Source organism: Aythya marila (assembly GCF_965140915.1).
Source record: "Aythya marila genome assembly, chromosome: 20".
Classification (NCBI taxonomy): domain Eukaryota; kingdom Metazoa; phylum Chordata; class Aves; order Anseriformes; family Anatidae; genus Aythya; species Aythya marila.
The window spans coordinates 7,043,543-7,055,831 of NC_139061.1; the positions used below are offsets into that span (position 1 = coordinate 7,043,543).

The 12,289-nt window shown below is 64.7% G+C and overlaps 2 protein-coding genes across 15 annotated transcripts in view; one reads left to right on the plus strand and one right to left on the minus strand.

The window, feature by feature from the left end:
- Positions 1-1,319: 1,319 nt before the first annotated feature.
- PIPOX (pipecolic acid and sarcosine oxidase) lies at positions 1,320-4,472 on the plus strand (the record flags this gene model as incomplete). 2 transcript variants are annotated; one of them, XM_082776441.1, is made up of 8 exons in its annotated part: positions 1,320-1,445; positions 2,072-2,220; positions 2,433-2,634; positions 2,723-2,905; positions 2,973-3,125; positions 3,197-3,355; positions 3,474-3,549; positions 3,628-4,445. In XM_082776441.1, the coding sequence occupies 8 exons, from the start codon at positions 1,320-1,322 to the stop codon at positions 3,756-3,758; spliced, it is 1,179 nt and encodes a 392-aa protein (XP_082632567.1). In that variant the 3' UTR covers positions 3,759-4,445. The 2 variants fall into 2 exon arrangements, with proteins under 2 accessions (XP_082632567.1, XP_082632566.1); XM_082776440.1 differs by having other exon boundaries at positions 3,474-4,472.
- Positions 4,473-5,009: 537 nt separating this feature from the next.
- Positions 5,010-12,289, minus strand: part of MYO18A (myosin XVIIIA) — a 33,057-nt gene continuing 25,777 nt past the window's right edge. For 8 of the 13 annotated variants that reach the window (XM_082776427.1, XM_082776426.1, XM_082776432.1 and 5 more), the window contains 6 exons: positions 11,417-11,602; positions 11,175-11,314; positions 10,513-10,557; positions 8,720-8,842; positions 6,612-7,808; positions 5,584-5,721 (listed from right to left, as the gene is read on the minus strand). In XM_082776427.1, the coding sequence (XP_082632553.1) occupies positions 6,620-7,808; positions 8,720-8,842; positions 10,513-10,557; positions 11,175-11,314; positions 11,417-11,602 (1,683 nt within the window). In that variant the 3' untranslated portion in view covers positions 5,584-5,721; positions 6,612-6,619. Of the gene's footprint in view, positions 5,722-6,611; positions 7,809-8,719; positions 8,843-10,512; positions 10,558-11,174; positions 11,315-11,416; positions 11,603-12,289 lie in introns of all 13 variants that reach the window. The other 5 variants (XM_082776424.1, XM_082776425.1, XM_082776429.1 and 2 more) reach the window with 3 other exon arrangements.

The following is a 12,289-nucleotide window of genomic DNA, read 5'->3' on the forward strand; positions in this document are numbered from 1 at the left end:
CCACCTGGAGGGGACAGCCGTGCCCTGGCGGGTGTCCCCGGCTGTCCCCACGGCCGTGGTGGCCTCCCCGGGCTTTTCCAGCGCGATCCATTACCGCGCCGTTAGTGGGAGAGGAGTTCATTTTTGCCATTTAACATTTCATGGATAATTAATTATTCTTCATGTTCCCAGCGAAAAGCAGAAGCAGGTACGGGCTGTTCAAAGGCTGGGTGCCGGCGGAAAAGCGAGCTGAAACCCTGGGAAATTGGTGAATTTATTCGCAGCATCAAAGGCGAGGGGGCGGCGGAGCCGCCGTAATGGGGCCCCGCGCTGCGCACAGCCCCCGGGCACCCGCCTGGTGCTGAGCCCGCCGCGGTGCTGAGCCCGCCGTGTGCTCACCAGGGGTGAGCGGGCGGGCAGCAAAATGGATAACAGCATTTAACATCTCCTAATAATGACAGCTAGCTGGCAAATAATGCCTGTTATACCACGGGAGCCGGAGTGAATTACTTCCCCGAGTTAGCAGGCAGGCAGCGCAAGCTGGGGGGGCTCAGCGCAGCCCCTGCCTGCATTATCCCACCCCCCCGTGGTGCCCCCTGTGTGCTCCCACATCCCAAATCGCACCCCAAATCTGCACGCTTGCAAAACGCACCGCGGGCAGCGGGGCGATGCGGGTGCCTGGCCGCGCACCCACCGCCCGGCGGGCCCTAAATCACGGCTATCTGCTGGCAGAGGGGGAGAAAAAAAAAACACAGAGATGGCAACCCAGTAGTTTATGGATATAATAAATTGCTCCGGAGGAAAAAAAAATGTTTCCCCTGAAACAAACGGCGCGGGCTGCAATCCGCACACAAATGGCCCCTCGGTGCGCAGCCGGGTTATGGCCAGCCCCTCGTCCCGAGAGCAGGCACAAAACAGTGGGGCGGGAGCGGGGAGTTTAGGGAAAATAATTTTCCATCGTGTTCATGCTGCCCACTTGCTCTGATCTCTCCTGGCTGCCTCCAGGGCACCCCGCAGCGCCCTTGGGTGCAGGTCTGGCAGGGGGTGACGGGTCCCTGCGGTGCCAGCGGGTGGCAGCGGGGTGGCAGTGGTGTAGGGGTGGCACGGGGAGCAGGGGCTGTGCTGGTGTTGGTGGGGAATCGGGGGGGGCTGTGAGGATGGGGAGAGGCAGGATCCGGCCCCAGCGTGTCCCCACGTGCTCCCGCTGCAGGCTGGAGGGTGGCCAAGGCTCTGCTGCCAGCTCCACCCGGCCGGACTCTGCCCCGTCCCTCCCCTTGGCTCGGCTCCTGGCGGCGCGAGGGGAACGGGGACAGGGACAGGGGACGGGGACGAGGACGGACATGGCTGCCCTGAGCCAGCCCCAGCAGGCGTCCTATGACGCCATCGTCATCGGGGCTGGCATCCAGGGCTCCTTCGCCGCCTACCACCTGGCGCAGCGGCACCGGGACACACTCCTGCTGGAGCAGGTACTGGTGTCCCCAACCCCGCTGCGTCCCCAACCCTGCTGTGTCCCCAGCTCTGCTGCATGGGGATGGGGACCTGGCTGCACAGAGCCCGACCCCGTGCCGTGCGCATGGCACAGAGCCCGGGTGTGCTGGTGGCACGACCCCAGTGTCCCCAGTGCCAGCACCCCGGTGTCCCCAGTGCCAAGATCCCCATACCCCCAGTACCAGGACCGCCGTGTCCCCAGTGCCAGGACCCTGGTGTCCCCAATGCCAAGACCCCCGTGTTCCCCATACCAGGGCCCCATATCCCCAGTGCCATGATCCCCATGTCCCCAGTGCCAAGACCCCCGTATTCCCAGTACCAGGACCCCTGTGTCCCCACTAACAGACCCCCAGTGTTCCCAGCAACAGGCCCCCAGTGTCCCCAGTGCCAAGACGCCCATATCCCCAGTGCCAGACCCCCCAATGTCCCCAATACCAGCACCCCCATATCCCCAGTTCCAGCCCCCCCGTGTCCCCAGTGCCACCCCCCAGCCCCACTCTTTCTCAGAGCAGCGTCCATCAGGGTGGGCTGTGTGCCCCGCTACCTGTTGGGGCTCGGGGACACCCGGCAGCCGTGGTCACCCCGACGTCCCCGTGCCCCACAGTTCGTCCTGCCCCACTCTCGGGGCAGCTCGCACGGGCAGAGCCGCATCACCCGCAGCGCCTACCCGCAGGCGCACTACGCCCGCATGATGCCCGACAGCTTCCTCCTCTGGCAGAGGCTGGAGGCCGAGGCCGGCACCAGCCTCTACAGGTGACGGGGACGAGGACCGAGCCCCCACGCCGGGCACTGTCCCCTCCCCGGGGAACCGGGCTGGGGGTGGCGAGGGGTCCGGCGCTGTGCGGGGAGGCAGCCCGCGGCTCTGGCTAATTTATGGGGCTCCCTAAAGGAGGAGCCGTTAAGGAAATAAGCAGCTAACGGTGCCATCCGTTGTCCCCAATGTCACCGTGGTGGTGGGGACGCAGGCGGACGGGGCTGGTGGTGCTGGGACCAGCGGGTGACCCGGAGCTGGAGGGCTGCCGGCGCGGCGCGGGGCCCGGTGACACCCTCGACGCCGCGGCGCTGGCACGGCGCTTCCCCGGCCTCCGGCCCCGTGCCGGGGACGTGGCCCTGTGGGACGGCAGCGGCGGGGTGCTCCGGGCAGACCGGGCGCTGCGGGCAGTGCAGGTGGGTGCCACCATGGGGACAAGGACGGGGGACAGGGTGGGTGTCCCCATCTCCATCCCCGCAGCCACCTCCCGCTGCCCGCACCCAGGACGTGTTTCGCCGGCACGGGGGCACGCTGCGCGACGGGGAGAAGGTGCTGAGCATCCAGCCCGGTGCCGTGCTCACCGTCACCACCACCGGCGGGGTGTACCGAGCCCCCCGGCTCATCATCACGGCCGGAGCTTGGACCAGTGCCGTGCTGGCACCGCTGGGCCTCCGCCTGCCGCTGCAGGTGAGGGTTGGTGGCACCGCGGGGCGGCGTGGCCGTGGGCACGGCTGACCCGGTGTCCCCCCCCCAGCCCCTGCGCATCGACGTGTGCTACTGGAGGGAGAAGGAGCCCGGCAGCTACAGCGCAGGCACGGCCACCCCCTGCTTCATGGCTCTGGGGCTGCCCGAGGCTCCCCACGGCATCTACGGGCTGCCTGCCCTCGAGTACCCCGGGCTGGTCAAGGTGAGCGGGGCACCGTGGTGGGGGCACCGCGTTTCCCCCCCAGTTTGTCCCCACTGAGCGGCTGTCCCCAGGTGTGCTACCACCACGGCAGCCCCGTGGACCCCGAGGATCGGGACCGGGCCCCCCTGGGTGCCCCCCACCCCGACGTCGCCCTCCTGAGCAGCTTCATCAGCAGCTACCTGCCCGGGCTGGAGCCGCAGCCGGCCGTGCTGGAGACCTGCATGTACACGGTGAGACCTCGCTGCCCCCTCTGTCCCTGGCCACGGGGCCAAGAAACACCCCCGGTGTCCTCCCTGTGCCCATGGGGTGCAGCCCCCAGCCCCGCTTGCTCACCCTGTGACCCCACAGAACACCCCAGATGGAGACTTCATCCTGGACCGGCACCCCAAGCACAGCAACATCGTCATCGGGGCCGGCTTCTCGGGTAGGCGAGGGGCACCCGGCGCCCCCCCTGTGGCACCCTGGGCACGGCCGCGTCCCCCCCAACTTCTCCTCCCCGCAGGCCACGGGTTCAAACTGGCGCCGGTGGTGGGGAAGCTGCTGTGTGAGCTGAGCCTGGGCGAGGAGCCGTCCCACAGCACGGCCCCCTTCGCCATCAGCCGCTTCCCCGGTGTGCTCCGGGCTGCGCTGTAGGTGCTTGCGCCCCGCTGTGCGTATCCCTGCACCCCAAAATGCCACCGCCTCCAGCTCCCTGCGTCCTGGCATCCTCACAGCCTGGAATCCCGATACCCTGCATCCCCACATCCCTATACCCCACTGCCCAGCACCCCAGCACCCCTCTGTTCCAGCAGCCCCACACCCCAGCTTTCTGGTCCTCTGCATCCCAGTGACCCTATATCCTGGTACCCTGCACCCCAGCATCACTATATGCTGTTCCCTGCCTCCTAGTGTCCCTATATCCTGATCCCTGCCTCCCAATGTCCCTATATCCTGCTCCTCTGCCTCCTAGTGTCCCTATATCCTGAACCCTTGCCTCCCAGTGTCCCTATATCCTGATTCCCTGCATCCCAGTGTCCTTATATCCTGGTCCCTGCATCCTGGCATCCTTATATCCTGGTCTCCTACACCCCAGTGTCCCTATATCCGGATCCCTGCCTCTCAGTGTCCCTATATCCTGGTCCCCTACACCCCAGTGTCCCTATATCCCGGTCCCTGCCTCCCCACACCCCCCACGCCACGCGTGCCAGCCCAGCTCTGCCAAGCGCCCGTTCCCCGGGAGCTTTGTCAGCCTGACGGAGCTGGAAGAGCGCGGCGAGACACACTCACTTAGGAGTCAAGTTAAATGTTTTAATGTTAAATGTGCCATTTTATTATCATTAGATCGCTCCCACTTAATGAAAGCGCATTAGCGCAGCGTGGCTGTAACAGCAGCGAGCGCCGAGCTCGGCCCATTTGTTTCGAAGAGATGCTGGGGGGGGGGGGGCAGAACGGGATGGTCTGGGGGGGTCCCAAGGGTGCCAGGGGTCCCCAGGGGTCCCCAGGGTGCAGGGAGATCCTGGGGTGGGGGGTTTTTGGGGGCAGCACCCGGTGGGTGCCTGTGCTGAAGCCCAGCGCAGGCGGCCAGCGGCGCACATCGCCATCTCCTCCTCGTTAAATAATTAACAGCGGCAGGCGGAGGGCTCCCATCTCCGCCGCTCATCTGCATATTTATGAAGATTGATAAACGAGTCGGCACCCGGCACCCCGCGGGGGCCGTCTCCCACCTCCCCTTCCCCAGCACCCGTGGGTGGGGTGGGCTCGGGGAAGGCACTGGGCTCATCCCGTCCGTGCACCCCGGGCAGGAGGTGTCCCGCTGCACCCCACAAACCCATCCTCACCCCCCCAAAAAAAAAAAAGGGGTGACCCCCCCGGGACACAGAGCAGGCAGCAGGCGGCGTCACCAGCCAGAAATGACGTTTATTTTCATACAGAAAGGAAGGGGATGAGAAAGGACGCACAGCTGGGCTAGTGCAAACCAAAAGAGGTGGAGTGGGGGGGCCGGTGAGGGTGGGGGGACACACACAGCCTGGGGGGGGGGCGCACGGGACCCCGTCCCCACGTCCCCTTCCCGGCTGCGGGGCGGCTGCTCCCGGGGGCCCGGCCGGAGACGTCTTTGGCTCAACTAAACGGGGATGGGGAGCACGGGGAGTGCCCGGGGGGGGGGGCTGCTGGAGGTGTTTTTTTTTGGGTGGGGGGATTTTAAGTTACAAAATAAGGAGACAGCAGGCACTGAGGAAGAGACCGAGGGGCGCGGAGCCGCCGGGGACAGACGGGGAGGGGGGCACGGGGGCTGCAGCCAGCGAGCCGGCCGGGCTGCTCCCCCCGCGGAGAGAGCCGGGACCCCCCTTGTCTGTGTCCTCCCCCCTCACCGTGCAAAAAAAAAAAAAAAAAAAAACAGAAATACCGGCTGCCCGGGGGGGCCCCGAGGAGCCCGTGGGGCCCAGTATTTCGGGGCCGTGAGGGGAAGGGCGGCGGGGGCTACGCAGGGGTCTCAGCGGCCCGGCTCTCCATCTCGCCGTCGCTGGTGGGGCTGCGGGACGAGCGCTCGGCACCTTCCGTGGCGTCCAGGTCCTCGTCCCATCGGTCGTAGGTGAAGGATCTCCGGCAGCCCGTGGGACTGGGGGGGAGAAAAAAGGGGTTAGGGGGGGACGAGAGACCAAAGCAGCCCTGCAACGGGGCTGCTTTGGTCACTTTTTTTTGTTATTTCTGAGAGATTTGGGCACTGCCATCGCCTGCTCGCTCTGCGTGCCCAGTTGTTGGGACCCCATGTGCACAACCCCATGTCCTGAAAACACCGGGTTTGGGGCTCACACGGGTGCTGGGCTGCACCCGCTGACTCTGGAGCTGTGCCCCCAGCCCTTGGGGACAGCCCTGAGCAGGGTGACAGCCCAGCCAGCGATCCAACAACTTTCTGAAGGCTTTCTGTCCTCCTCCTCCAGCCCTTCTCCTGTCCAAGCCGTAGGAAAGGATTGAACCCGCTCAAAACCTGCTGCTGGGCTGGCTGGTGAGCCCCCAGCACCGCACACACCCACCCTTCCCTCTGGGGTGCAGCACCCCAGGGTGCCACCACGGTGCTGCAGCACCCTAGGGTGAGGCTGCTTGCACCCCCCCATGCTCCAGGGTGGACAGGGTGCAGGATATGGCCCCAGAGGACCCCCACACAACCCAAGGCACAGCCACCCACCCCGGCCACTCACCCGCGTCCCCCCCCACATCCACACACTGCAACGGGTGCGTGTTAGTACCCGGGTACCACGGGGAGGGCTGCGGCCCCCACCTGCCCACCCCAAATTTCCTGGAGAACTCCCCACGGTGCCGGCGGGGAGCCGGCAGGGGATTTAGGGCTCCCCGGCGTCATCCCGGTGCGTCGGCTGAACACGAGGAGGGTCCCAGCAGGGATGCTGCTTCGGGGGGGTCCCCAGAACCATCCGGGGTCGGGCGAGGGTTAGGGCGAGCGGTTAGTGGCACACGGGGAGGTTCATGCTGCACTGCACACACCGCTCCCACCTCCTGCCTCAGTCGCTCTCGGGGCGGTACAGGTACTTCATCATCAGGCTGTCCACCTGCTTCTTGCGCTGCTTCTCCTCCTTTTTGCCCCGGCTGGGGCGTGCCGGCTCCTCGCCTCCCCCCCCTGCCGCCCGCGGGCCCTTCTTGACGCTGGACGTGCTCCGGTAGGAGCCGGAGGAGGAATCGGAGGAGGAATCGGAGGAGGAGCCCGATTCGGAGGACGCCTTCTTCTTCTTCTTCTTGGATTTCTTCTTGGACTTCTTGGCGCGCTTCTTGGAGCTCTTCTTCTTCTTCTCCTCCTCTTCCTCCGAGGAGGAGGAGGACTCCGAGGAAGAGCTGCTCCGGTGCCGGCTGGCGTGCCGGGACGACCGGGACACTTCGAGGGCGGATGCGGAGCGGCGGAGGCTGCCGGGGTTTCGGTCGGCAGCACCCAGGGGGGCCGCGCTTTTCACGCTGCGCACGCTGCGGCCGTCATCCCCCGAGTCGGCCTCGGGGCTGGAAAAGCCCCCGGCCCGCGGCGAGCGGTAGCTCAGCACCTCCTGGATGGCGGCCTCCAGGTCGGGGTCGAGGTAGGAGCGGTGCCCCACCGGCCGGGCGTCCCCGGGGGGCCCGTCCTCGGAGGCGGCGCTGCGGGGCCGGGGGGGCACGGAGAAGCTGCGCCCCAACGGGGGCTGCCCCCGGGACACCTCATCCGCCTCATCCAGGCGGCTGCGTGCGAGGGAAAGCCGCGACTCGGGGCGTCCATCCACCCCACTGCGGCGGCTCCGCAGGCTGCCGGGGCTGGAGAGGGCGAAGCTCAGCACCGAGCAGCCCTCATCCCCTTCGTCCCCATCCTCCGGCCCGCGCCAGGAGGCCGAGGAGGCCCGGCTCACCGGGGCGGAGGCGACGGAGGCTTTCTCGCCCTCGGTGTTAGCCGAGAGGGACCACCGCTTGCCCAGCCCTTGCCGAGCCCGGCCGCTGGCGTCGGCGAAGGCGCGGGCGATGACGGCCGCCCGGTCCTCGTGCTCGGCGCCGCGGGCCGCCCTGCGGGCAGCGCGCTCGGGGGACTCGGGCCGCTCGCTCAGGGCGCTGAAAAGGGTCTGCTCGTCCCCGCGGCCGCCTATGGAGTCCTTGAGGCTGGGCCGTTTCCTATAGCTCAGGCAGCTCGCCACCGACACCGGCCGCTCCTCGGCCTCCGGGCCGTCCGCGGGGGCCGATCTGGGCAGGGGGCCACCGGGCGCGCGCCGGGGAGGCAAGAGAGAAAGGAGGTGAGCTTGGGGGGGGGTTGGGGGGAGGCAGCGTGCGGCGAGGCAGGCTAAATAATTTGCGTCAGCGGAAAACAGCTTCATGGAAAACGCCATGCAAATGAGGGTATTGTTCTAGCCCGTCACTTTGATTCCCCTTTAAAGTGCTTCGTTCAATTTATTTCATTGTCAGCTACCTGGAGCCGCCGCGTTTGATTCCCGACTTCAGAAAAAGGTGGAATTATCTCCAATAACAAAATGTTTTACATCTGCACCGCTGAATAAATTAAAGCAATTAAGAAAAACTGGCTCAGATCTTTCCCCCTGCTCGGCAGAAGGAGGGGGGGGGGAGCCCCCCGGGACTCCCGAAGCCCTGCCAGGAAATTGGGTTTGGATGAAAGCAATCTGCACTCATCAGGCGAGCGCGCTCCCCGGGGATCGGCCCTGACCGCCGCAGCAGGGGGACGTGAGCAGGGCCACGTGTCCCCCCTCGGGGACATCTTGGGGGCGTGAGGCTGGCTGATGAGCCAGGGACGGGTGCGAGATGGAGGAGCTGTGAAAAAGGGGAGGATGGGAAGGGGTTGCAGGGGCAGGAGCTCACCACAGGTACCTGAGCAGGGAGGCAGGGGAGGGGGCTGCGGCTGGGATGCTGGGGGACCAGGGAGGTCCCCAAAAAGAGTGTGGGGAGCTGGGGACGTGCCAGCACCTGGGCACGTGTGTCCCCAGCAGAGACTGAACCTCTCACCAGCGTTTGTCTTTCCCCAGAAAACCACACGAGCATCATGCAGCACCGCAGCACCCATGGGTGATGTCCATCCCTCACCCCAGCCCCTCGTTGGCCATCCCCGTCCTCTCCTGCATGCTGACACCCCGACCTGCACCCACCTGCTGCTCTTCAGGCTGCCGTCATCCGAGAGCGCTTTGGAGGAGCCTTTGTTCTTGGACAGCCACGACTTGACCCCATCCACGCGGTCCTCCAGCTCCGAGTCCACGTCCGAGTCGCCGTCGCTGGCAGAGGGAGAAAGCCCCACGGTGAGCGGCGGGGCACCGGGTGCCAGGGAGGTGCCACCGCGCACCCGGCGTGGCCACCTCCTGGCACCCATCCTGCTCCATCCTGCTCCATCTCGGGGGCACAAACCCGCATGCTTCAGGCTCCCCGAGCCACAGCCGTGCCACGACCCCCCCCAAGAACCCCAAAAAGCCCCCCCAGGAGGACGCGAGGATGCTGGGCAGGAGGGGGCTCGGCACAAGCGTGCCGGCTGCCCCGGGCACGCGGCGCTTCTCGCCGCAGCAGCAGGAGAGCCCTGGCTGTGCACGGCGACGTGGCTGGAAAAATACCGACGAGGCGCAGGGGGAGCGAGAGGAACCACGCGGGGCACGGCTCCAGAAACCCAGGGGGGTGGATTTCGGGCTCGCCGAGAGCACGGGGCCGGGGAGAAAATAAGTGGGTTCGTTTTATAGGCCGCCGTCAGGCGCAGAATTACAGCGGGGAAGAGCCACGTTGATGTCTCTGGGTAAACAGGAGTTTAGCAGGCAGAGCTGAAATGACTCCGGCAAGGCGGGCGCACGAGCGCGGCGGGCAGATTTACGGCCCCGCCGTGACGGAGAACCCCTGATTTACACCCAGGCATAAAAAAAGCCCTATCTGGCTTAAAACATCTAATTTATAATGGCCGTTCATAACCATATTGATTGCCTTTGGAAAGAAGGTGCCGCGCGCGTTGCAAAAATCCATTGCTCCGCGTTAAAAGCATCCCTGCATAAATCTCCGCTAATACCCAACTGCTCACTGCTTTCATTAGGGTTATCGCAGCACCCGTGAGGAAATCGAAGCCTCGTGTCCCCCCCCGACCCCGCCGGGCTCCCTGCTGCCGGCCGGCACGGGGATGGATAATTTCATCCTAAACGGGTGCTTTATCCACACGGCCTTGGGCTCAGTCCCTGCCCGGGGACCGGCACGGGGAGGGGGGGGGGACACAGGCTGTTATAGACCCTGCGTATGAATCCTCCTCGTTACATTCAAAGCAACGAGCTGCACTTCGTCACACGCCGCTCCCTCCCCTGCAATATATCCAGGCAACGCTCGGCTTTTAAAAATAAATAAATAAATAAATAAATAAGGAAGGGGAAAAAAAAAAAAAAGAAGGCAAAAAAAAAAAAAGAAGGCAAAAAAAAATAAAAAAGAAGGAAAAAAATAAAAAAAAAGAAGGAAAAATAATAAAAAAAGAGGGAAAAAAATAAAAAAGGAAAAAAATAATAAAAACACAAGCCCCGTAAACAAACTCAGGGGGCAGCCGAGGTTTTAAATCGGTGGAATTAAACTCCCCGTCAAACGCAATTTATGTCCAGAGGAGAGTGCCATTAGTTAACCGGGACCCGCGTCGCGGGGGAGCGCACGAGGCAGCCCGGGCGGCGCGGGACATTAATTGCGGGTGACAGCGGGGCTCCGGCGGGTCCCGGAGCTGCTTTGTGCCCTCCCGGTGCCCGGTGGCGTGGCAGGATCCGGCCCCGGCCCCGCGGAGGCGGTTAGGGGCAGGCGGTGAGGCCGCGGGTGCTGTTAGCTGCATGCGGAGCTGGGCCAGTGGCATGCGGGGGCCCCCGGCCCCGGGGGGGGTGAGCTGGGGTTAGGGGATGGGGATGGGGTTGGGGGGGTGGAGAAGGAAAGAGGAGGTCCTCACAGTTTACTCTTTCTTTTCTGATACTTTGCCACCATGTCCTGCAAACTGGGAGGGGGTGGGGAGGGAGAAACATAAGAGAATGAACTCAAATGGAATTTAAAATAATGATAAAAAAAAAAGAGAAACCAAGTGGAGGGGGGATGAAAAGGGAGTAAATCAAAAGAGGGGTGGGATGGGGGGGGGATTTGGCTGCTCTGACCCCTTCTGCAGGGCTGGGCTGGGCTGGATCCCAGCGCCCTGAACCTCTAGCGACCTGGGGGTCCTGGGGCTGTCCCCAGAAATTTGTGGCTGGGGGGGGTCTGTAACACCCACGGCCGTGCTTCAGGCACCTCCGCAGGCTGCAGGGGGGCTGCGGGTGGAAGGGGGGGGATGGCCGGGTACGGGGCTGCGTGGGGGGATGCGTGGGTGGGTGGGTGGGTGGGTGGATGCATGGATGGATGGATGGATGGATGGATGGATGGATGCACGGGTGGCCAGATGCACGCGTGCAGCGATGCACAGATGGATGGATGGACGGACAGATGGATGGACAGCGCCCTGCCAAGGCTGGGCACAGCCCAGGGCCCCCCCCCAAACCCCCGTGGCGTTTCCGAAGTGGCGAGGAGAAGCGGTGAGCCCGGGTGAGGTGCCCCATGCGGGAGCCAGGCGCGGGGCGCGCTCACCTGTTGATGAGGTCCTCGTTGCTGTCGCTCTCCATCTCGTCCTCGATGGCAGCCTGCAGGTCCCCGATGCGCTTGAAGGCCAGCTTCAGGTCCGACTGCAGGCTCTGGTTGGCGGCTTCCAGGCTCTCCAGGTCCATCTCCTGCGGGGACGGTGCGGGGTGAGCATCGGGGGCGTGGGGCACAGGGACCCCACTGCCCTCGCAGCCCCTTTTTTGGGGGGTGCTCCGGAGCGATGCCCTCACCAGCTCGTGCTTCTTGCGGCTGGCCTCCGCCTCCTTCTTGGCCAGCTCGCCCATCTCCTCCTTGACGTCGCGGAGCTGCCGCTGCAGCCGCTTGTTCTGCTCCTTCTCCCGGTTCTCAGCGGCCGCCCGCTGGTCCCTCTCCTCCGTCAGCTTCTCCATGTTCTCCTTGAGCCTCGTGGCCAGGCTCTGTGGGGGCATCCGTGTGGCTTTGGGGGCAGCCGCAGCATCCTCCCTTGCACCCCGATGCCCTGGTCCCCCCCCAGGCACTCCCAAATCGCAGCAATCCCCCCCCCAACCTGCTGCGGTTACGGGTGCTGTGCCACCCTCCCCGAGGGCTCGTCCAGATCCCAGTCCCCATGAATTTACATGAGGGAAGGAGGCGGGAGGAAGAGCGGCATCACCGGGGAGAACCCCCCCCCACACACACACACCCCCCCCCAGGCCAGGGAAGGGGTAGAACAATTGCAAGGGCTTTGGTGAATTGGAAAAATAGATTTAACTTTGTGTGAAGTAATTACAGCATGTAATGTAGGGAAAAAATAGCTTCCATTCTCCAGCAGCCGCTGAGCCAGCCGCTGCATATTTATGGCCCCGGCAGAGAGAGCGGGAAGGGAAATAACAGCTAGGAAAATATTAAGAGGAGAGCTAAGCTGCTCAGCTCCCTCGGCAGAGAGCTGCAGAGGCAGAATATAAAGCAGGCTGCGTTTAGCAGGGCCGGGAGAGTCTATAATTTCACTTAGTCGATGCAGGGAAATAGCAGCACTTTGCCGGGCCGGGTGGCGGATTACGGTTATCAGCGCCCGCGGGAGCTTCCCCCGTGGGGCCGGTGGCACCGCGGCGGCGTGGGGGGTCCGGGGACACCGGGGATGTCCC